Source organism: Corvus cornix, chromosome 2 (assembly GCF_000738735.6).
Source record: "Corvus cornix cornix isolate S_Up_H32 chromosome 2, ASM73873v5, whole genome shotgun sequence".
Classification (NCBI taxonomy): Eukaryota; Metazoa; Chordata; class Aves; order Passeriformes; family Corvidae; genus Corvus; species Corvus cornix.
Genome location: NC_046333.1, coordinates 43851225 through 43877220, shown reverse-complemented (window position 1 = coordinate 43877220; position 25996 = coordinate 43851225). Strand labels below are relative to the sequence as shown.

General features: G+C 37.7%; 1 protein-coding gene across 1 annotated transcript in view; it reads right to left on the bottom strand.

The window, feature by feature from the left end:
- RFTN1 (raftlin, lipid raft linker 1) overlaps positions 1–25996 on the bottom strand; it is a 96977-nt gene that overhangs the window by 27579 nt on the left and 43402 nt on the right. Inside the window, exons 4-5 of the mRNA XM_039548519.1 lie at positions 18057–18162; positions 4112–4535 (exon numbers count right to left, since the gene is read on the bottom strand). Coding sequence (XP_039404453.1) covers positions 4112–4535; positions 18057–18162 — 530 coding nt within the window. The remainder of the gene's footprint in view (positions 1–4111; positions 4536–18056; positions 18163–25996) is intronic.

Sequence of the window (25996 nt, the reverse complement as noted above, 5' to 3'; positions counted from 1 at the left end):
TGGATCTGAGCCAGTGTGAGACATTAACACAACAGCAAATGAATTTTAAAAATGGAATTGTGAAGGGTCTTAAAAATTAGAACTAGACCCTTTTCCGTGTCTTCTCCAGTATATTTTATGAGCAGTTACTACGGGCAAAAAAGTCATTGCTGACAGCAAAGCTGAGCTTTCACAGCCCTAAACTGGAATTAACTTTAAAAGCAGATATCCTTCTCAGAAGGGTATATCCATAATTAAAATAACCAATAAAAAAACTTTGGACATTATCATTTTACTTCTTAATGGACATGGAAATCAAAGGTAGAATTTCTATTGACTTCCAAATGCAAAAATTCTCCCCAAATATATTAATATGAAAGGCAAAGACATTATATGAAATTGCTTCACTCAATAAGCTCCTCTGGTTTCCAAGCTATTATATTCTAACTTCAAGCAAAAGTAAAGAAAAATGTTAAGATTGCTCTCTAACAAACGTCACTGAGCAAGAAGCAGTGTGTAAATTGAAAAAGATATCAGAAGGGAGATGCTCAGAAACAGGCTGGCAGCACTTGAAGAGAAGAGCTGGAAGCCCATAACCAACATGAAAAGAGACCTAATGATCTCAGACATGAACTATATTTCAAATAGAGTAGAAAGGAATAAACATTAATGTGAATCCTCTTGCTGTTTACCACTTGTTTAGAAAGAATGAAATCCTAGCTCAGAAAAGCACTCACAGAGCTTCTCTCATCATTTTGTTTCTGACCCCCAGAACAGTGTTTTGTTGAAAACAGAGATCTTTCTGGTGCATATTAAGACACTGATCTGAGAAGCTGGACATGACCCAGCTATGTCTGTTCACAGCCCTGAGATCCAGTCATATCCTGGGCCGCATCCAAAGCAGCGTGGCCAGCAGGGCAAGGGAGGGGATTCTGCCCCTCTGCTCCTCTCTGGTGAGACCCCACCTGGAACATTGCATCCAGGTCTGGGCTCCCAGCACAGGAAGGACGCTTGCAATGTGTCCAGAGGAGGCCACGAGGATGATTAGAGGAATGAGGCACTTCTTCTATGAGGAAAGGCTGCGAAAATTTGGGCTGTTCTGATACCTCAAGTGGCCACCCAAAAACAGAGACTAGACAAGAATAAGGGAATAAAGGTAGGTATTTATTTGAAAGGCTTTCAAAGGTACACCCAGAGCAGGCCAAAGGCTACACCCAAGATGGATCCCAGGTCACGGGTTTTTCACACTTTTGTAAGTCTGGTTCATTTGCATATCAGAGTTAATTCTCCAATTAAAACTTCAGTTAATGACGTAACTACCCCAAGTTTGCCCTCCTCTTAGTTTACACATTTTGGGCCTAGGGCAATCTGGGTGTCCTTGGAGAGCAAGCTTGAAGAAGCTTGTTATGTCTAACTAGCATGAGAGAACAGCAGCTAACAGGCTACAAGAAACTTCAGAGTTACACACTAGGCAGTACAGGATTTGAAAAGTATAAAAGTTAAAACCTAAGGCATCAGTTCAGCCTGGAAAGACCCCAGAGCAACCTTCCAGTACCTGAAGGGAGCCTACAAGAGAGATGGAGAGAGATTTTTTACCAGGGCACATAGTGATAGGACATGGGGTGATGGCTTCAGACTGAAAGAGGGCAGGGTTAGATTAGGTATTAGGGAGAAATTCTTCACGGCAAGGGTGGTGAGGCCCTGGAACAGATTGCTCAGATCTGGAAGGTGTTGTCTAACCCAAGTCACTACTGACAACAGATTTCACCAGTGACCCTGACTCCTCAAGCATGGCCGAAGACATCCTTCAGTCTGGGTTTTAAGTAACACAGCACTTTTGGACATACCATTGGAATATCTGTGCCTTGTTTTTTTCAGCATTGCTTTGAAAAGCCTTTTAAAAAGGGGGGAAGTGAATGAGCACTACAAAACATTCAGGAATCAAGTGAAGAAGCATAAAAATAAAACTTGAATAGTATAAAACCTAAAATAAAGAGCACATTTGAGATCCCACAAAGAGTAAGGAATAATAATTTTTTTCCTGAAGCTTTCTGTAGGGGAGAACAAGTTCAAGAGTGGTAACTTCGTATGGAATATGTAAGGAAAAAAAAACCAACCACCTGATGCTTTCAATCTTCACACTCCCAAGGAAGGATGGAGAACTGGTGCCAAAAACTGAAATACATTTTCCATGGGAGGAAAAGGGAGTGCTGTAATAACAAAAATTCATTCAAGAGTAATAAAGAAGTCAGCAGTGTTGTACAGGATTTGAAAAATCTCTACTTTAGATGAGCTATCAAATAAAACTGCCTTCTCAGACCTGCAGCCTTGGAAAGTATTTGCATAACTCAGCAATTAAAAAAATGCATGAAATATAAAGTCAAAAAGTGCTCAAAGAAAGATAACTGAGGAAACTAAATAAATTTTTAAAATAAACCCTCTTTTCTGGGAAATTAGCAGCAATTCTAGGATGTTACAGACAAAAGCTGGGAAGACTAAAGGTGATCAGCTTCACATTATGCAGAAATATTAAGAACACGGTTACTTGAAGCAAAGAATTTCAATGTTCAGTATGGAGAGGAATAGCATCAAAGAGATGATTAAACTTGCTAAGTTAACTCTCTCAAAGATAGCGTATATAAAAAGAGAAAGAACTGATCTGGTTAGACTTGCAGGTAACTAATTTGTAACTATAAAACTAATAGAGGTTTTACGTGTAAAATTCTAGTGTTGTGCAAGCCATCTTTAAGGCTGTAGAGCAGAAGAGATTGTTCAAACAACAGCCATGCTTTGACCCAATCTGGGTGCCCCCTTGCCCAACAAGAACTGAAGGCAGTGTGTTGGAACATTGCTAGACTGTGATCCAAATTGGATCCAAACGCTAATTACACCAAACTGCAACGGAAACCAAGATAATAATCCAAGGAGTACAATGCAAAGTCATTCTTGATCCTATATACAAAATTCCCAATGGGAATTTTGACTGAATCTATGTAAAGCCGTAGAGAATAGGGATAAATTAAAGTCAAGGACAGTACCAGCTTTAGAAATTCCACCTACATTCCCCCTGCATAGATTTGTAGCCTGTAAGGAAATGAAGGAAAGCAGTAAGAGAAATGAGTGTAAACATGGTTTTCTTGATTTTAAACAAACATAGAAAATAAATGTATTTTGAGGCTTAAACTGGAAACACAGCAGGAATACTTTTCCTTTTAATTTTCTAAATTTTTCTGGTCTACATCCTATTTTAAAATACAGTTCCTGCTACAGAAGTAACCTTTGAGCAACACCTTAAGGAGGGTATTTTGAGATTTCAGCTTTGACTTGTGGTCTCTGATGGCATAAAATGACATTTAAAAAGTGGAAAGCCCACTTGAGGAAAAATATGTCAAAGAAATGAAAGAAATAAAACTAGCATATGGCTAAAAATATTTAAAAAAAAAAGAGAGAGAAAAAAAAAGGGAAGTGGAAGGCAAATTATTATGAGCCCCATTACCAAGATTTTGTTATGAATTAGCAAACATGGGTCATTAACAAAAATAACTGCTGTTTTCCAGTAATTACAATTCTGACTGTAGCACAGACCCCCAGACTGACTGTAGTATACTAGGAGACTTCAGAGTCCAGATCACATATATTTCTGCTGTTTCTGAGGTGGTTTAATTCCAGCTATCTGTTCACCTGCTACAAAGGGGCTAACTGTGATAAGGCTTTGTGAATTATTCCTTCTATGGCTGCAAAAGCTTGTCAGGCAGATTAGCAGGGCTTTTTATTCAAACAGACAAAAAGGATACAAAGATCAAAAGCTCTCAGGGTATGGCAACAAATACAGAAATGAACCAATTCAGCTGAACAGTAGACAAAAATAAGTCTTTACACTCAGGCATACATATGGGCCATAACAAAGCTGCACCTGCTTATATCATCTCTTCCTTTGCCATCTGACTCATGCTTAGTTGATGTGAACTGTAACCATGCTGAAATCAGGTTAAGTGGCTCATTTGGGGCATCTTTTCTTCACTATCTCAGTGGTAATGTCCCTGCTGCGCCCCCACCCCCCAAAGGAGCTGGGAAGGTAACTGAGGCAATTTTAACTCGGCTTTTATGTACGAGAGGTCACCGCAGTACTTACTGCCAGTAAGTGGTTTTAAACATCGTGCTGGTGTTTCATTCTCTGCAAGTCCATTCGTCTTGTCTGCTGCTTCTCTCACACTCGGGTTCTCATGTTGAGACTGTTCCTCACTTCCCTTCACAGACTTGGAATTCAGCTCTTCAGCAGTCTGTCCTTCACCTCTACAGCCCTCTCTGGATGTGGCACATTGGTCAGCACTTTGCTCACTCTGTGCTGGAGTACTGCATCCATCAGTGCTGTCTATTTTCTCGCCATCAGGTGAAGCATGATCCTCGGGGTAATTTGAAACATTTTTATTATCTCTTGATTGCACAGAGTTGTTACTGGCAGGTGTCAGGGAGGCGCTGACAAGACAGTTCTTTTGGGAATGGTACTGAGGTATAATTCCAACAAATTTCAAGCCTTGACTTGCAGCATCTTGAATCTACAAATTGAAGAAGATTAGATTTTTAACTGTCAACCTGTCTTAGCTAAATAGAAACACAGAAAATAACACCCTTCAAGGCAGCGAGCATGTCATTTTGCTACTTTTGTCCACTACCACTAGAAATTGTCATGTTGCATTTATATGAAAGGTACATTCTGAAAAAGCAGCATGAAAAGTTGCCTAAACCATCTGAAATAATGTGAAAATGGAGGGGGGAAAAGAAAGAAAAAAATGGAAAAAAGAGAAAACGCCTACATATTACTTCATGAGAAAATCTGTTTGAAAAGCTTATTTATTATAAAATACTAGAAGTGGTACTTCTTACAAAAATATTTTTGTATTGATCTTAAGAAATCTGAGACTTTTTATTATATCTTCTGCTGTATTAGGTGTGTGATTATGACATTTATGCAAGGAAAAGCTTACTAATTCTATAATAACAGTTGTTACTTGTCCTATTTTGGATTGAAACACAAACAGCAAACTTTCACATAATGAGTGCATAAAAGCGAAGCTATTTTAATACATCACTTTTGGGAAGATACAGAACTCAGAATAGAAAAAGGCATTGTGACATGAGCCAAGAAGAAGAAAAAGGAAACTAAAAGGCTCTATCATTAATCCTTTACACTTCAGGTAAAGGAGGAAAATGAAGGAATCAGATCACAAAATATCCTAAGAAGAAAAGCACTGGGCTAGTAGTCATGACAATTAGATAAAGCCAGCATTAGCTAACGAAGGTTTGAGATGAAGCAGAAAGAGAAATCCCTTTTAGGCAGACTCAGCACTAAGGAGTCCTCAGCCTCACCCTCCTCAAACCCAGGAGAAATGAGAGTGCGAGACAGACTTCTGTGAAAACATATGAATGTCTACTGCTTCTTTTATCAAAATCACTCACCAAAATGGTTTCCATTTAATGTATACTCTTCACATAATGCAAAGTCTAAATACTCATAAATCTTTAAAAAATAAAAGCCTTGAGAATGAAGAAATAATTTCACTTTGTCTGCGTAACATAAAATTCCAAAGAGTTGAAGTGCCTTAATTATTCACCTATGCTCAAGTTACATGAACTTAGGAAAAAAAGTTTAGCGGGACTTTTTTCAGTAGCAAGTAAATAGGAAGAATTTTGTATCTTTTTTAAATTCAAGAGGAAGCTGATTTCTGCATCTTCTCTACACGCTTTTTTTTTGGGTTGGTTTTTTTTAATGAATCATTTATTTCCTGGTAACGTGTTACTGCTCCGAACAAACAAACCTACAGATGATGCCTGATCAACAAGAACTTCCTCCTTCAAACCACTATTATATTTTCCATGTTAAATTACCTCTTCATTTCATGATCACAGGAATTTAAACAGAGGCCTCCAGGAAACAAGACAATGGTCTTCATAGGTGTTTAGCCTGGGAAATGTGGGATGCTGACTTAAGTGAACCTCATTGCTAAACAGGACAATAGAAATACCACTAGCAGTATCCTGGCCAAAAGGGTATCTGCCTACAAAGAAAGTTAGCCTTTACCTTGCTCAGGAAAGTTTAAGTGAGTATCAGTGACAGATGCATTCATAATGTGCTCAATGGTCCAGATTCTCCATTGTAACTGGATTAACACTTTTTTATATCGTTAGTGATAGAGTTACAAATTCATTTCATCTCTTATCACTCACGTACAGACACAACACTACATTTGTTTAGTAGGTTGCAGGGCAGCTAATTATAGAAATCTAACTAGTATGCAACTGTTAGAGAGTTTGAGGACAGTACATATTTGGTAATATTACTGGTCCTGGTCAATAAATACTGCTTGTCAATCTCCATCAGACTCCCACGCTGTGATATGGATGAGAGGGAACAGCTTTCACAGATACTGTAGCCATGTTTTACAGTCTTGGCTTACTCAAAAAAATTGTGTTTGTTCTAAGGAGTACCTGAAGCTGAGGTGTTTCTTCTGAGGCTCTTGTTCTCAAAAGAGAAATGTGAGGAACTGAGAACCAAATTACAGTCTTACCTGTATTGGTCGAACAGCTTAGCAAGAAGATTGGAAAAAAGAGTTTGTATCTTCAAGGACTTTTCCCAAAAAAGTTAATACTGTACACTACAGAACACAAAATCTTATTTAAACATGTATTTCAAATTTTCCCAATGACATATGGCAAAACCAAGCATCTCATTATTCTCAATAAAGCCAATGTAGCAGGAAATGCTACATCAAAAGTGTGATGCAAGCTGCAGAACAGAAAAGTGATGCATCAGCAGACACAGCTCCTTTCAACGTTTCACAAAACCACGAATAAGACAGCTCTCATCAGAAAGTATAAAGGCTGAACATATTCAAACTACAAGGACAATTTGGTTTTCAGGATCCTGCTGAGAGCTTAAATATTACTAAATTTTAGTTGCCTTCACATCCATACTGAATCACGCCATCCAGTACAACCACATTTTCTGTTTCCTGTATTTCAAAGACTGAATGTATGAATTTCAAAAAAAAAACAAAAGCAAAACCAACCCAACTGACCAAACAAACCAACAAAACAAACAAACAAACAAAAAACCCCCCACAAAACCAAACCCACACCTCAGTAACTGGAGAGGCTGTTCCCAGGAGATAAATAGGACAGAAGGGCTGTTTCTGCAAGCCACCTGCAGGTTTTGGACCCTCTTGAGGAATCCTGTGCTGGTACACACAGACAGATATGTCTGTCACAGCCTTTTGGGAAAACATCTCAGCAGATGCAGTGCTGGGAATCAGTAAGAAGGCAAAGTATGGAAGAAGGGGTAAAGCTGAAGTGAATGGGAAGAACATGATGCTACTTGGACAGGATCACCCAAGACATATTCCAGATCAGACAAATAACACAATTACTTGTCTTTACCTGCCAGTTTAGAGCACTAACAAAGAGCACTAACAAAAGTCGGTGTCACACTGCATTGTATGAAAGGAAATGCATTGTATGAAATGAAAGGAAAAAACATAAAAACAACAACTACATCTCTACCACTTTTCACATCAAATAAAAATCTAGATTAAAAATGCCTTTACATTAGGTGATCAATACTAATTTCAATGGTTTGACGACAATTTTTATACTTCAAATATACTATATACTTGCCCTTTACATCTTGGGAAATTTTGAAAAGGGAAATGCCAACAAAATTTTTTAAAAAAATAAATTCTTTGCTTTTTTCCCCAGATGGGAACAGAAACATTTCCATTGCCTCATAAAGTACTGCTTGGATGATATTAACCACAAATACAAGACCAGATCTCCATCACAAAAGACGTTATTGTTCAACCACAGAAGCAGAACTTAACTAATTTATTTCAATCTGGATAAACCCCCAAGTGGGTACATCCAAATACATTTGCAACTGGCTTGCATCAAATTGGATTTATGGCAGTTTAAAAATAGAATCTGCTTGAAGAAGGGGTGAAATTTCATGTGTACAGAGGGCCAAGGCAGTTAAAGAATTTAATGTCATCCCTATAATTTGCTTGATTAGAAACCAGGCATTTTCCCCAAGGGGGAAAAAATGACAGATTTAGCCTTTGCTGTCTGCGAAATAAATACCAAATCTCCCACGAACTTCAGAAGGAATAGGAACAAGCACTGTGTCCAACACTGATGTCACTACCTTAATTGAATTTTAGCTGGGGTACTTGTGTTAACATTCTTAACATTTGTGAAATGTTATTGTTTATTTCAGAACTGCCTGACTGCTATTTTTATACTGCATTTGGAAGAAAAGGAGCCATCAGCAGCACAAAGCAGTGTCACTAAATATTACGTTGATGTAGCAAATTTATGTCCCATCTTTTCAAATATTTCTGATTCTCTTGAAGGCTCCCTACCTTAATTAGAAAATGGCTGACAGTCTAAATTAAAGATCTGTAAAACCACACCTGGCAACAGCATGGCTGAATGATGAAATCCTCTTTTCTGGAAAGTACTTGTTTTACTCTATAGCTCTCACAGTCATGTGAGAACCCATATTCAAAAGCTCATTTTGAACAGCCACATACAGGTTCTCTTTTCAAATCTATTTTGAATAAAGACACTTGGCAAATCCACTGTACAGCCCACATATTGTGCTCTGTGTTTCTTGTTCCGTTGTCAGCTCTGTAATAATCTCCTACTGACAGCGAGCATGATGGTACTCTTATAAATTTGGAAAATCAAGCATATAGATCCCATGCTGAACAGACTCATACACTTTTGTCAGCTTCAGCAACTGCTTACAGGGAGATCCTGATCATATCCCAGTGGGATGGCACACAGAAAATCAAACACTTCCAGCAAGCTCAGGGCAGTATTCTACCAAAATCAATAAAAATACAAAACAACACACAGCAATTTAATAATGAGGATCTCTCTCAGATAAGAATTTCAAACAAATTATTTAGTAAGTGCTAGGAATTTCTCTTAACTCTTTAATGCCAGGAGCTGGACATTTTTGGGATGTGTCCAAAGGAAAAGCAGTTTTACTAATGTCATCAAGGCACTTGAGTTTACAGCAGTCCTAAATGGTCTCAAGGCTTACACTTTCCGATGATCTGGGAAAAAACACCTTCAAAACTTAGGCACTAGTAGTGAACACTTCATTAGCAGTTTGCTATATAGTTCATTATATAACAAGCTACTGAAAGAATTTAGTAAAACCCAGAAACAATTTATGAAGAGCACACATAGCAAAAACGCTCTTAGAGAAAGAATATTTTCCAGGAGCAAGGAACTGATTTTTGATGATCAGATGCACTTAGTTAGCTCTGCTGTGAACTTTGGGAAAGACTGCTACTTAATCCTACTGAGGGCCAAACATATGGCTTTGGAAACAAAAGCTGGTTAATTTTGCTTAGAGCTGTCTATTTAAACCAAGTATGAACTATCTTAGTCAATAAAATAAATGCTTGTCTGTCTGTTTACTTAGTTGTTGTTTTTAAAAGAACAATGTAAAAGGCATTAGGTGTCATAATGTGCACCAGAAACCAGATCAGTCCATTTCTCTACCTTTGTTTTAGGATTCAAACAAATCTCCTTTGAGAACAGACAGCACCAAGGATCTTCATGCAAAAAACATAATCTTGTGGTTTGAGAAGAACGCTATGTACTGTATGCCAGGAGTTGGAACTGGAAAAGTATGCTCAAGACTACAGTCTTCCAACTATGTCCTCCTCCTTTAGTATCTAGTAGAACATGTTTCATCATAAATACTGTACACCCCCCTCCCAGTCTGCTCATTTCTGGAAACAGATGTTTAAAATTAAGACAGGCTTTTAGTCTGCCTCTTATGTTTTCCGTAGGTCTTACATGCTCCTTCCTTAGAAGACAGGAACAGTCATCAAGAGTTTACTGCTTATTTTAAAACCAACTAAGCTTAGCTAATGTTCTAAAGGAGGATTTAGTTCTTTCTATATAACTCAAAACTTTTGCAACTTTGGTATTTTTGCATCTCTAAAAACACATTACAAAAAAAAGATAATTCTGCTAATCAAATAGCAAAGCATCAACTGCTCATCGTTTTTCTGTTCTATTACTCTGGACTGTTTCACTCCTTGCAGATTTCCAAACCATGCAAACTTTCTGACTAGGATGCTCCATTGTTTAAGCCTGTATTTCCCATGCATTTTTAACATCTTCCAGTTTAAACTCACTCAGTTTGAGTTTGAGATAGATAGTTCATGTTCATATACACAGAAGTGAATATAAATGTAGGTTTTAGAAAGTGAAATCCCAGTCTGCATTCGAGTTTTCAAATTACCGAGTATTTTCACTGTCAATTACATCAAAATAGGCCATGAGGGATAAAACACTGGAGGGATGCCTTGGAAAATGCTACCATAATCCCAAACCATTGACTTGCCATTTTAAGACCTCATTGCATTTTTGGCAGAGGCACAAGAACTAGAACAAGGTAGAGAACAAGGCACTGAACAGGGCAGGAAAGCAAGCTCTGCAGTTTTACAACATGTTCCTTGGTAGTAGCCTCTGCAGAAGGGAACTGAAGGCTACCAACAACACAGGGAGAAATGTACTGAAGCAAGCAGCTACTGCAACTTACTGCTGTGCTGAGTAAAACAGAAGGTGGGATCGTAAGGCAGTGCTGCAGGAGATACTAAATTACGGTAAGCTGTATGTCTCCTGCTACTTGAGCCAAAAAGTGGTGAGATTAACAACTTGAAATTCCTCTGCAGCTTGCATTATATTCACTCCTGAGAACAATATAACCATGCTAAACATGCAGTGCAGCATCGTGCAAGTACACTTGCTCCTTTCAGCATATTTCATTAGATGACAGGTGTGGAAACCAGCCTCATCCTCTGTGGTCCTGGGTGTGTTGATTCTTCTCAAATCATCTGATTTTAGCACCTGCTCCTTTGCTGAAGGCAAAGAGTGAACACTGCTGGCCACATGCTACGAAGATTCAGTGAGTGTGGTACTTGTCCAAAAGCCACATAATATACCTGTATCCTCCCACCCTTCCCCTAAATCTGAAAAAAAGTAAATGTAAATTAAATTATTCACATAATTTAGGATTTATTCCCTACAATTTGTTTTAGACTTGGGAAAAAACTGCTAGAGAGCAGCCAGCAATGCTCACTCAACCCAAATACTTGATACACACTTTTAAAATAAGTCTGTGGAAATTCTGTCCCAAGCTCTTGCTCTAGAGAACTGGCATTTTTCAAAACACAGACCATGTTCCGTGCAGGAATCTTTTGTCAGTAACTCCTACACTAATTGATGAGCACAAGCAAGGGGAAAATAAAGATTTACAGACACATGTGGTTGATTGTTGTATCTAAAAACCATTTTAGCAACTAGTGATAATGTGATTCAATGTGAGAGATTTTAGTCCACCTCTGTTCCAAGCAGTGAAAACAAACCAATAAAAAAGGTTCAGGACAACAGAAGTATTTTAAAAAGTAGGAATTCAGTTTCAAACTTACAGGCTTTACATTTAATTTGCAGGGAATACTTATTTTATATCAACAAAAGAGCATTTCTTTAAAATCACATTGTTTCATCAAGCCATCTGTTACTCGTAGCCAAAATTACAATTTGAACAATTTGCTGGTAATTTATTTTAGCACAGTACGAAACATTATCATATTTATTGTTATTTTAAAAGTTATTTTTTCCCACTAGACAGAAGCAGGATCATTAAAAATATCAACTACATACTTTATAATATCTATTTTTATCTTGGGCAAGGGGATGACTCTGAAAGCTGCTGGGGGCAAAGGATTATAAAAGCACAACCAGGCTCCTGGGAGAGTACTGGAAATAGTTTTGCAATGTCCATGGAAGATATATATCAACACTACTCTTACAGGGCTTAGTCAAAAGAACACAAGTTGAAAGAAGCTTAAGCAGGAACAGATGTTTCCCTTCACACCAGGCTGTTTAAAATAGAGTATATGCTATTTTTTACCATCTCTTGTTATATATACACTTAGAAAATGTTAACAAAGCGCTCTTTAATAAATATTATCACAGCAGATTACAAGCAGCTGAACTATTGATGTTGAGTTTCAAGCTCTGCTTCATGACCACAACTACTGCTAACATCCAAATACTTAAAAAATAAAATAGAGGCTCTGTTTGTACTGAAAACATGCAGAAAACAAAGCTGTCAGCTAAGTGCTCAGCAATGGTTTTCATTACAATGCACTAAAGAAATAATGCTGTATTGCTCCTTTGCAAATACCCTGGAGAGTGAAGGTTTTGTGGTGGGATTTTTTTGGTTTGTTTTAAGGATGGAAATGCTTTTAGAAAAGACTGAGATCACATCTAGGTAAATAATCCTAGGTAATAAACAAGACTCTAGAAGGGTCATTTTCTAGCCACAGAAATAAATCTGAACTGCTTATTTATTTGAAGAATAAACCTCTGAGTATTAAAGACTCAATCTTTTCCCCTTTTCTCTTTTACTGCCACCTGCTCTGACTGTACACCCTGCAGGAAACTTCTGAACAGACCAGCTAAAACATATGTAAGATAAAGAATTATACTTAGGATTACAACAACCATCTAAGGACCCCTGGCACCAACAAAACACAGACTTCATAGAAGAAATGCCTGCAGGACTGCAGCAACCAAGTCAAGAAATCCACCAACACACTAGAGTTCTTAAGAACACATCAGCTGCATCTCTTTGTTCCTTCTAAAAAATAAATCTCGATGTAAAGATTAAGAGATGAAGAGTAAGTAATGAAAGAGACAAGAATATGAGAAATGCTAGGACAGCTATATAAACCTCAGTATTTTTCTTAGCTATTATAAGTAAAAAAATTGTAATAGTAATTTTTGCATTCAATATTTTCTAGGAAATTGCAGATTTTTGTCTTCTTGCTTGCTTGTCGTGCTGTTAACAAACAAAATAGTAATATAAATACATTTTATTATGGAGACATTGATACATTTCTCATCTTCCACATCTTCTTGCCATTTCATAATTAGATGCTGAAGAGAATTTAGAAACTCAGAAGCTGAGAGTTCAAAACCATTTCATATTGCTTTCACACAAAATACGGGTATGTGAAGCCCCTTGTTTTGATCACACAAAACAAGTGTTCATTCTAATGTGAGGAAATATGCAGAAAATAAGTGAATCACTCCCTTGACTAGAATCATCTATGGAAAAGATCTTAAAAGCTCTTGAGAAGTCCTATAGGTATTTAGCTGTTATTTTAGAGGAGAAACAGAAGTCCTCCTAAATACTTCAACCCTGCTTCTATCTTGCAACTTAAAAGAAGCTGGAGAATTAACCTGTCTTTTAAGAGCAACACTAACAAAAAAATTCTTCACCAATTAGAACCGTAACACAGATGATTCTCCAGAAAACGATGTGCATGAACTAAGACAGCAGTAATTCCGAAAACTCCAAAATAACTACAGATCAATGGAGGTGAAAAAAATCACGAGCGCAGGAAAAGAAGGATCTCAGTATTTTAATTAAATCACCAAAGTAGAGACACATGCAGTGAGAGTGACCTGTGGTTGTTCAGGGGGTGTAGCAGTCCCTTATCCAACCACTAAGCCAGTCTCCTGCCTGAGGTTCCCTCCAATGGAGTGAGGGCAGATAACGGGCAGGAAGATCAAACCGCTCCAAGAAATGTCTCGCCCTTCAGGAGCACATTGAGTTCAGCTACAGCTTAGCAATGTGTATTAATTTCCAGTGCATAAACTAACACTTGAAACATACTTGTACCTCATGCCAGTCTTATTCCTGATAACATTTTTATGGAAAAGATAACTCTTTTCCATAAAACTGTCAAGAGGGTTCAAATACAGTAGATCCTTTCAGCAATGCAGGCTGCAAGTTCTTCACACGTGTGTTAGTACTGTACAGCCTTTCTTTCAAAATAGTGCAATTCTCTACTCAACTTGCCTTTGTACCAGAGAGGACTGGGGGTCACTCTTTCAGAGCCCAGCTCTAGATCAACTACAGGGGTGGCAGCATCCTTGCAATGTATATTGTTGGCAGATTCCTCCCTGGGGTCCCATTCACTTACTTCTAAGTTACCATCACTTCCATGGCCCAGCAATGCTATTACTAGGCAATAAAATAAATGTCAAAAAACTTACTGGCAATGTCACTGCATCTGCAGGAGTCAAGATTATTTGTAGGATGCTCTGGACTACAGAAGTTGTTCCGAGGATCAGTTAAGGGAGTGACACCTTACTGGCAGCTTTGGAGCCAGTGTTAATAATTTATACTCACTGAACTTGACCAAGGCACAAGAGAGGAAACAGCAATGAGCAGATTTGACACACACTGTCTTACCCAGCAGATTTCACAGCACAATAAGCACTACAAAGGTGTTTCACAATGGCAGTCCTGTTACAAGAGGAACCAGTCCACCTCTGAAAATGCAAAATCAATTATTCATCTGTACTGCCTTAGGTTGGCTGGAAGAAATTAGACTAATTTCTGAAACAAGTAAGGACAGACCAGCAGGGAGAGATCCATGTCTAGCCAAAAACACAAAAGGAAGATGCCTGCTTTTGGATTTCAGCTAAGCTGCACCATTTTTAAATCATGCTTTTCTATACTTACCATACTTCCTACTTCCCCAGAGAAGGATAATGAGTCCAAAGAGACAAGAAACATGAATCCTGCAATGGTGTCACACTGAAAATAAGATACCATACAAGAATTCCCTCTGACGGTGCATTATTAAGGAGATAACCAAGGATCCAAAGATGTGCTTCCTAAATTTTAAGAAGTCAGAACTGGAGAGACATAGTACAGAAAGAATCCTCCATTTCCTAACCTGTCACCAACACCACAAAGATGTGAATATAGGAGTAAAACCTTCTGCCTGTTGCAGTTCTAGAGCATGTACCTCAGACTGATACAGAAAACAGAGGTCATGAGAAACATATTTGGCATTCATACATATGACTGTGTATCCAAAATAAATCTTTACTTGGGAAGTCAGCCTAGCTCCTCCTTCCCTTACTTGTCTCCATAGACTCCAGAAAACACTTTCAGAAGAAAAACTTGTAACAGGATACACAGAAACAAAAAGCAACTAAGGAAGTAATTAAAGGCTACCCTATTTGACATGAGACACAAGTCAAAATATTACAAAATATGGTATCTTATAAGCAACATCTCTACTTTCAACAACTTCAGAATGATCTGAGCCACAGTGATCAAAAGTTCAGAAGTTAGCTTTGCTTATTAAAAAGCAGATGAGTAAATCTTTAATCTCTGTTTTGCCTGAGAGCTAAAGACAGGAGTGTTAATACCAATACAGCAGTACAGTATATACACAACAGTTTAGTTACTTCTTTCATTGCCCACAAATTTTGTATCAAAGACACCATGGGACTGTTTGAGCTCTTTAGGACAGGTTAAGCTGCACTAGATCCACATGGATATCAAAGAATAAACACAGTGTGGTGATGTTGACATGATTTTTAAGTATGGGAAGAGTGTATTTTATGCAACATCATGTCCCCAATATTTAAATGTTCCCTGTCTTGCCATAGCCAGACACTGTGGCACAAAAGTAGCAAAGAGAGTGGAGAACTGGGACAAAGTCCAGCAGCGCAGAAGGATCTCAGCACAGAACAGAGGTTTGACCAGAGAGTCTTATTTGGCATTTTTTTTATGTTTTATAGTCAACATGGTACTGAGACACTTTGTTTCAGTGAGCAAGAGGCATTCTCCAGGTGAAATAACCTCCTTGTTTCTACCGCATTACTCTCACACATTTATCTAGAGTTATAGAAGAAAAAAGCACACATTACCTATGCTGCATGCCATTGCAAAATTGTATTGTGTTTGCAGAAGGAAGCAGTTAATATTCAATATGATGCACATTTTCATTGCAACAAAAAGTCAATCCAGAAAAGTTATTAAAATTCCATCCTTGTTCAAACTCCAGGTAAGTAGTACTTGCTCAGCAGTGCACAATAAAATTAATAAAATTAATTTTCTCAGGGTATAGGAATTTTTTTTTTAGTAAGCTCAGGGAGAAAATTTTGACTTCTTATTCTGTTTTGAAAATATGGCTATTCCATTTGGTTTGGGTTTTTTTAAATACACTAATTTGCAATACAGTAAGATGGTAAACCTGTGTTAAAGGCCTCCGTTATGAAAAGCTTACGAAAAGATAAAGGATTTGTCTATTCAATTAAAACATTCTATTAACTTCAATTGTATTCTACAGTTGGACAAGAATTATAAGGCTGTTCATTATTAAAGAAAGGAATTGCCTTCTCTAACAGCTTTTCATTACTACTTTGTTTGAAGAACATCCTTTATTTTTCCATTTATTTTGTTTGTAAACATCTGGTTTATCTGCTCTTAAAAGCAATGGATTATTTTTGTTGCTCAGACAAATTAGTTAATATGACAATTAATTCCTACTCCCAAACAAGTCTTGTTTCTGAGTTAGATTTACATTAAAGTGTTGAGACTTTCACAATGTGTTTAATCAGATATAGTGACACAGCATGCACTTGACAGCAACAGCTTCAAAGAACTTCAAATTTCTCTACATCAAATAACATCTGAGGATGAGCGACATATTCAACCTACAGAAAAACAGTAAATATATATTCTTGCTATTAAAATTTAAATTATCATCTTTCAAAAAGGCATCTTCATAACCCCATAATCAAATGGCTTCTATCAACAGAAACATTTCCATGTCTAGAAATGCACTATAAAGAGTCTGAGAATTGGGTATTTATGGAAATAAGATGACTCCTGGATTGTCACTTTGTTTTCATGTTATCCATACTCTTTCTGAAGTCACAAATGCAAAGAAATTTTCTGTTTCAATGATGCACAATTTTGCTACCAGTTGTGACAGTTATGCCTATATTTCTACTCTGACTCAAAGAACTGAAGAACAAAATCAAACATCTTGAAACTGGTATACAATAACTACACCAGTTTTGCCTAAGTGTGAATATATTGAAATAATCCAAGATAACATCAGAATAGTAGTGTAATAACACAGTTAGACCTGAAACAAAATTTGGGCTCAAATTTTTGAATATTATTATGTGTTCAGAAAGCTTCAGTTTTTCTGATACCAAAATCTATACATCTTTTAAGTATCAGATAGTTACAGCTGCATTCTTTTTAATCCAATTCTTAAAATTCACAGTAAAAAGGAAAGATTGAAGATGAGTATAGTCTGTCAAGATGAGTCCCCATCAAGCTCATAAAGCCTGTGCTGAAGTTTTTTCTAGAAATTTTTTGAAATATTATCACTGCAAATGGACTAAAGCTAGGGGAGTATGCCTACTCACAGCCTGTGGCTAAATAAATACACTACTCAGTGCTACTTTATATAACATGCAACAGGACACAACAGATGCTGCAGAATTTGAAGCAAGCACAATCTGAATCTGTTTTCACTGAAATGGACATAACCTGCTAATTTCCAGTCTGGCAGAATATTACAGAGTCAAAAATAAATTTTAAAAGAAGGCAATAAATAAATGCTTGCAGTGTTCTCTTCAAATTCCCCAGTATAGATAATACTTAATTGAAAGCAACCCTATTCTGGTTCACAAAAGTATTTAGGTAACCAGTACCAACTCTATTAGATAAACAACATGTGATACTCAAACAAAACTAAATAATCTGGGGGTTTCCCTGGAGGTAAAAGGCCTTTTAGGTAAAGTACTATTCAATAGGATATTTGGACATTAAAATGGAAACTATACATATTGCTTCAACATAAAACGTTGCACATTACAGGACCATGTTCTACACTGATATCATCTGTGGGAGGTCATTCTCCTGTGACACTACAAATCATTTTCTAGTAATAATATGATCAAACTTGTTTCTGTCAAGAAGTAAAACTGCTGTTCAGATACTTAAAATTACAAAACACCAAATTCTAGTGCAGTATTTCAGCTGGTAGCAGTGATACATATCCCTACTGCCAAGTTGACAGAACTAGAAACAGTAATTATAGTGCAAATAAAAGCATACTGTGTTTTGGGGTTTGTGCCCCTACCCCTCTTTTCTTTTTACTCACTTTCTTAATAAAATCAGGGATCTCCTTTTTCTCTGAAAGGTGGTTTAAAGAGGAGCAGCATTCTACCTCCAAGACATATCCTTCATTGACATCACCTTTTGAAGACCTAAAGAGGCAGAGAGAAAAGAAGAATCAGTTTCTCTTGTTACAAGTGGATACCCAGATATTCCATTTATAAGTATTTCTCCTGGAGAGCTAAACTTCAGACAGAACTTTGGTTCCAATACATTCCCTGCACTGAGCTCAACACAGTTCTGACAAGTGGCAGCTACAGTACCTCACCCACTTGCTAGGAGAGCAAACCACACCAATGACAGCAGATGGAGGAATGCTTCAGGGACTTCCAGATTTCTTTTTCTGTCCAAGAAACACTTTGGCAGCCTGGCATCTAGGGCCAACACCAAGGAGATGCACGGGTGATATAACTCAGAATATACAAAAAGAAGGTTCCAATGCAATGGTCTGACAGATGTTCTGGGCCCCACAGGGTAGCCTGATATAAGATGCGTTTCACAGACAGCAGTTAAAAGAAACCCCTTCTCTTATCTAGATCCATTCCAAGTCAACACCTAAAAATCAGGGGCTGATCAAAAATAGTTTAACCTTCAGTCTTCCCTTATTCTTTGTTTTTGAGAAATGTAAAGCTGTGCCTGAAGTCCCTTCTCTTTCGGAAGAAACTAACTCCTAAAATAATTCAAAGCAAATGGCATCTGCCATATGCATTTGCTGAACAAATCAGCACTGTGGAAACAGGTATTGGTCAAAATACGCCGAGGGAATGTTTGGACTGAATGATCTTCAGAAACAGTCTGCAGGCATGCACTGTAAAGCAGTGCTACTGAAGCAGTTTTCATCTCCTCCAGACTCCCATGAAAGGAAACTGACACACCTGATCAACAGAGGATATCCAGACAATCACTTGCTTTCTCAGTTTTTCAGAACACATGGAAGAACATTCAAAATAAATGCTAGCCTGTAATTCTTGACAGTTATCTAACACTTCATGGAGAATCAACAGATCGAGTTCCAAGCGAAGAACTAATCCCAGCCAGCAGTTGTTTGATGCCTGGGTATCTACAGGACAGGAAGCAAGGTACCCAAGCTTGAACTGGGAGTGCTGAGGAAGCAGCAAAACAGCAGAACAGGGGCTTGGCAGGCTTGCCATGCTTACAAAAGCAAGCCTGTGCAAAAGGCCTGCTCTGGGGACTGGGATTGTGTGACACGTAGAACACGCCTCAGCTACAGATGGTCCCAGGGGCTTTCCCGAGACAGTAACAGCTCCCCGGAGCCGTGCGATGCGTAGGCTGCTGACTGCAAACTGGCAGTGTTTCCTAGGCAATACTGCAGACATTTGCTGTATTTCATCCTCCCACTTTCACACAGGCTACACTCACTTCACTTCTCTTATCTCACTTATACCTGAACAGGTGGTAGCAGACTGTGCACTGTTTGGTAACACTGAAGTCCTTTCCCTATTTGTTTTTCTCCTCTTTTCTAGGTTCTTCTTATAATCTTTGCTTCCATTCTCTACTTCATTCTGGACAAAAATTTTAACAGAGCACTGGTATTCATGAAAATTCTCCAAACATCTTTATAGAATTTACACAAGTCATTATTGGGGGACTAAGTATTTCACCACTACTCCTCTGCAACAGGCACACAAATTAATTTAAGCAGCAAGAAGAACTTTGTCAAGAAAATAAAAAATCATTTTGAGAGAGACAACACGTGTACTGCTGACAACAGTTTTTGCTGTTCTGAAGTCCTAGATAAGAAAATCTATTCTATGCAGATTTTCTGCCACAGATTAACTCAAGAACATAAAAATAAACTTTAGAAAGTCTCCCTGCAAGCATACTTACAACTATACCTACTTTTTTTTTTTCTTAATCTGAATATGACTAACAGGAAAAGTAGCCCTGATGTTATCTAGCCACGTTTCAGACAGAAATAATATGAACTCGGGCTCTCTAATGCTCCTGTGATCAATAAACAATCAAAACTGTCACTCAATATTGCAAAGTCAAGTCCATACAACACCAAGTGGAGCAAATACAACTCTCCAGTGCTTTGGCTGTTGTATAACTACAAACCAGACGTGTGTTACCAGGAACAGGCAGCAAGGAACCAAGCCCCTTTTAGACAACCAATCCCATTTTAAGGGGTCAACTGCAAAACTCTACAAATGCAAGGAACAAACACCTCCACTACTTCCCTTGCTTGGACAACCCACTGTACTCATTGCAGCTCCCTTCCAGCCCAGCTGAGGAAGCCACTCCCCTCCAAGAGACTGTAAAATACTACAGCTCAAATTCAAAGTTAAAGATATCAAATCCCAGAAATTAAGTATGTGTCATGCTATTTCTGTGCCCATTCATTTGGCAAAGGTTGTTCCTAACTCTGGCACTGCTGTGACCCACATGAAAACTTTCTATTCTAATTATTCTGAAAGAAGAAGAAAGACTATATTTTAATGTTTAAATCCCCTGACTGTCTGAAAAAATAAATCCTTTTCGACCTATATTGGTGAAGTTATAGACAGGTGTAAGGAAGAGAGAAGCTTGCCTTGAACCACTCTCTCCTAATTCCTCTCCTCCCCCTGAACAGCTCCCCGAGCTCTGATTCTGTGCAATTTTTTGAGGACCTGCTTCCAACCTCTTTGAAAGGAGTAAGAGTTATGTGAGATACAGATGATATCCATAAAAATATAGTGCTTATTACTACAGCTGCTTAAAATGTCCTGTTTGACTCCTTTAAGAAGCACTTACTTTAAAATACGCTTGCTGCTTGGAAATATTTAATTGCAGACATTGAATTCCTTCTCTAAGAGTTTGGGGGCTACCTTTGTACTATGGCTCATGAAAGAAATGGCATCAAATACAACTGCACTCTGCTAAGAACATTATTTTACAGAACACACTTAACAGAACCTACTAAAGGCCATAAAATCCTTAGTTAAAATCTTCCAACAGAAGGACTCTATATCTCCGAGAAGTATTTTTCCATGCTCTCAAGTAAATTATGTCCATATATGTTAAAAGCAAGTCTTTGTCTCTTTGTCTATACTGGTAGTTTCCACCTTTTTAGGAAAACTTTAAAAGCCTTTTATTCTGTCAAAAATGAACAAACAGAACAAGAGCCATAGCTTTTCAGATGAAAATAATAAACAGCTGTGGATGTCACAGACCACAAAAATAATTTTCTGAGCAAAGATAGGTGGGTAAGAAATTCTTTCCAGTCTCTATGCAATAAACAAAGCATTTCATACATGTATCACAAAGTATTTCATAAATATCATAAAAGTTTCTCATTAAACTCCTAGAATATTATTAATATAGCCATAGAGAAGTAGATAATTTTAGGTACAGGTAAATTCTGTATGAACAGAAATTAATATGCTTTTAGTTTGATTAATTTAATGGCACTACTTTTAGGACCACTTTCATTAGAAACTATGAAATAGGACCCCCCACAAAATGTACATCTATCAAGGTCCCAGAAGTGAGAGAAAAAATCCAAGGAGCACAGTTCTGTGCACTTGCATTCCTCTGCTCTCTTCTGAAAAAGGACTGATGTCAATTGTGAGAAATAACCCAATAATCCATACTCTGGAGTCTCTTACCAGTTTTATAGCACAGGACTTTACTGGTAGTCCAACACATAAAATATTTTTAAATTAAAGCAATGGTTTTATGTAAAGTTGATTTTTACTCTCCTATAATGAAATATTTCTCAACAAAAAGGAGAAGAGAAAGAGAAATGCTGAGATCAGTTCAGTCAAAAAAATTTGTAAGCTCCAGCAGTTGTAAAGATCTTCTTTTTCTTCTGGATGCACAGTCAGCAACTTCTTCCTTTTCTTTTTGTCCTCCTGAGTTGGAAAATTGAATCTTCCTTCATTGCCTGCAAACATTTGGGGGTTTTGTATTACTTCTATTCCTCTGATAAAAAAAATCGCTGGGTTAATTAAAAAAGGCCCAAGCCTGAAAGAAGCACACCTGGATACACTAATGCTGTATCCTTCTTGGAAGCCAGGATGAACCAAAAAAGCTGCTACATCCAGACTCATTACAACACCCTGTACTCACTGTAACGCACTGTGGGATACCAGAGAGGGAGCAGAAGGGACAGAGTGAACAATGCCAGCACCTCCCCTGCAGTGAGGAAGGGCAGCCTCCTGCCTCCCACCCCAGGAGAGGACAACCACTGGTTGGCTATGGAGATTGACAGAAAACTTCACGGCAACTTATACACCCTGGGCTTTCATTTGTTTTTCTTCCTTTGTTATACATCTCATTGTTTGTTTATCTTGAGCAATTTTCCTGAAGAAGGATTTTTCTGTCACTGTAGGAACCCTCAGTGCCCACCATGGACAACCTTAACCATGGGATGGCAAAGAGTTGAGGTGAAATTTCAGTCTACCTGATGCCGAGCAGTGGGACAGCATTCGCATGCCTGGTGGGGTGGGGGAGAGGATACCCTCAAATTTACCAATATGGAAAAGGCTCAGGACCACAGACTGCCAAAAAGTGTTATCCTGAACCTAAACTGGTCTTCTAATGCCACTAAACAAGATGATTATACATAGAATAAATAAGATTTTAACTTATAATTGGAAGTTCACTGGCCAAAAATATGTTACGATGGTTGTTTCAGTAGGTTGTCATTTCCTGCACAGCTGTTTGCTGTTAAGCACCATGTCATGGTAGAAAAACCACAACCAGCTGTGGAGAACCAGTAACTTGCACAGTAACTATTAAAGCTGACAACTTGGTATCTGTTACAAACTGGATTTCCAAACCTTTTCAGATACAAGAAGGAACAGAGCAAGCCAGCATTTGGTCCTAATCTTCCTGAAATTACTTATGCCCATGAGTACAGCAAGCCAAAACAGACTTGTAAACTGCACAGACACTCTAAAATTACTATTTCATTAAGATGATGCTAAGAATGTAAGTGCAGTTTTGAGATTTTCCACTACACAGGAATAGCCCTACCATTCAAATAGAACTGTACATTCATAACAAACTGGTCTGCATTAGGAAAACAATAAAACCACACCAAAGTGATTAACATGAGCGGCTGGTATCTCTACAATTTCAGGTTAAAAATCCAGCAGAAGTAGAGCATCTGAAAACCAAGAACACACCATCTAAAAATCCATAGGTTTTATGATGCCCAGCCACAAACCACACCATTTTTTATAAAAATAAAAGCAAGTATATTTCATCATAAGAGCCTCAAGTCTAACCCTAAACATTTTCTTTACTGTAGGAAACCTTACCTCTGGAGTATGTATTATTTGTTAGTAAAATTTATAAACTTTTTTTAATGATAGTATATAGAGTTTCTTGAGAAAAGTTTGGGTATGTATCGATACACAGGCATCTTTAATGTGCAGTGTTTATAACTTTAAGGACACAGATAAAAGAACATTTATTTCAGGTCACTGTTAAAAGTTATTGTGAGGAAATATGTATTTCTTTGAACTTGTAACAAATAACAAGCTTTCAAAACTCAAACCATTGTCCTTTGAGCTAAAGGAAGATATCTGTTGGCTCTTGGGTATGGAATAAATATTATCTTTTCATTAAGTTGAAATCAGCCTGCTGAGAGCAACAACACACATTGCATTTGCACACAAACCTGTTTGATCCTAATGCTTATGACGATAAATTCAGACATTTCTTATCTTCAAGCTTAAATCCTACATGAAAACCAACATATCCATTTATAGCCAAAATAAAAATATATTGTATCAATGCGAAGTAGTTACTTTCACCAAAGTGAAAACATCCAAGTGAAATACCAGCAAAATCAGGACACTATAAAAATCTTGGTTTACTATAAACTTTTGAACTCAGTCTGTAAAATTCCTTTGCAGATAAACAGAGTACTTGTTATCCAAGTGATGGTAAGTTTGCGTTTTGTCAGGACTAACAGATACAGGGAAATTACAGAAATAGAATTAGACTCATCAAGTGAATCTCTGCAACACCTGACACCTCATTATTTTACAGAAGGGGAAGACAGCTGCAAAGCTGTGTGACGTAAACATAGAAATTTATAACATTTAGAAACTCTAAAAAATTATGGTTAAATTATACTACTTAGTCTACTTCTGGAGAGCAATGTTTCCCTGTTAATTCCTTTACTGACTGCAAGCAAAACCTGTAGCTGGTATGTCCTAAGACACAGATGGCACAACGGAGAGAAATTCTTTGGAATACCATTTATATACCCTGCTTCTCTATCATGGTGAAATGAAGCATCTCCAAACATGTCAAAACTATTATAAGCAGACAGTTTATGAGCCCAGGCCCTGAATCTTTCCCGGTGAGAGAGAATGGAGGTTCCTTTCCAGTGCTAAGTATTTAGAAAGGGACACCAAAGCATTTTAACCAACAGTGAATTTTGGAACTATAAGGTACCAGAGAGGGGTATCACACTACAGATTGCTGGGAACAAGTTAAAGTAGCTTTGTGCTATGGTTTTGTTACAATTTTGTTTAGGGGCTGACTTTGTAATTTCTCTGCAGGATAACCTGCAACAGCCACAAGCTATACAAAATAATAATGCACCCAAGACACCTACATAGAGAAGTTTAAAGCAAAAAACCAGTGAGTGTGGAAATAAAAGGCCAAGGAGAAAAAGGTTATTCCACACGCAAAGAACTACAGATTTCTGTTCCTCTGGGGAATGTAAGCAACATACGTGTTACTCTCCTCACCTCGGTTAGCCAGAACCTCCCAAATACATGGACCTTCCCCCGTCCCTTCCATCAGCAGAGACCCACTGTCACACATTCATGCTTTTCAGGTACCAGCTTATATTCCCTTTCCTGAGATTCTAAGTCTAAATCAGTGTGAATCTACTCTTCTCAAGCGTGAACGTGAACCAGCAGGGCACACCTATACTTCACACTCAGAGCCTTCCCCAAATTCAGAAAAAAAAACCTCTAAAAACCTCAGCTCAAAGAGTTTTCTTCACATAATTGATACAAGATTCTTCAAGATTTCTTCTCCAAGAAATCCACATATCTCAGAACTCAGCACAGACAACAGAACAGACAACTGCTTTTTAGTTAAGTCCACTGAAATTTAGAGGGGGAAACAAAGTATTCACAAGGACTGAAATTATTATTCTTCTGTCCAACTCTATTCTACGTGACTTCCAAACCACTTTCCAATCAGCTGGTTAGTGTACACCATTCCATTAGATGTTATAGAAATATTTAAATTTATTATATTAAATTTAATGAGGGCAATGGCAGAGCTGTTTAGCAACTTTGCAGACTACCTTCATGCCCAGTGACTCTAAAGAGTTAAACTTTAATTTTCATTTACTTTAATTGAACATAATGCCTTCTGCACTGCAAACAATTAATTGTTGATTTTTTTAAAAATCTGTCCCTTAATTTCATATTTTCCCTAACAATTCCAGTGGATAATTCTTGATTTTCAACGTATACAGCTCCCATATATGTTAGGAATGTGTTTCCTCAAACGTCCTACAGCAGGAATGACTCCTATTTCCATATTTACCTCAAATGATTACATAGCCAAGATAACAAAGCCAGAGATACCAGCACAGATTAAACAGAAAGCCATCAAAGTGACTTTCAAAGTCACCTTAATGTACAATGCCATTGCAAACTAACACAGAGTATTTTGAAACTACAGGACAATGGCAATATAGGCTAAAAATAACACTAACAGGTACTGTTTTCCCAGGTTCTAATATACAACATTCCTCAGCACTCCCTTTTCCATTTTACTGTTGAACAAATTCAGGCACTGCAAATCCCATTGACAGCAGCAACATGGTGTTCCATGATACCCATCATCTGCTGCAGCTGGCATACCCTTTTTCTACTTTTGGAGAGGCAGAGCTATAAAACTAAGTCCTCAAAGCACAAGTCAACAGTATTAATTTTAACACAT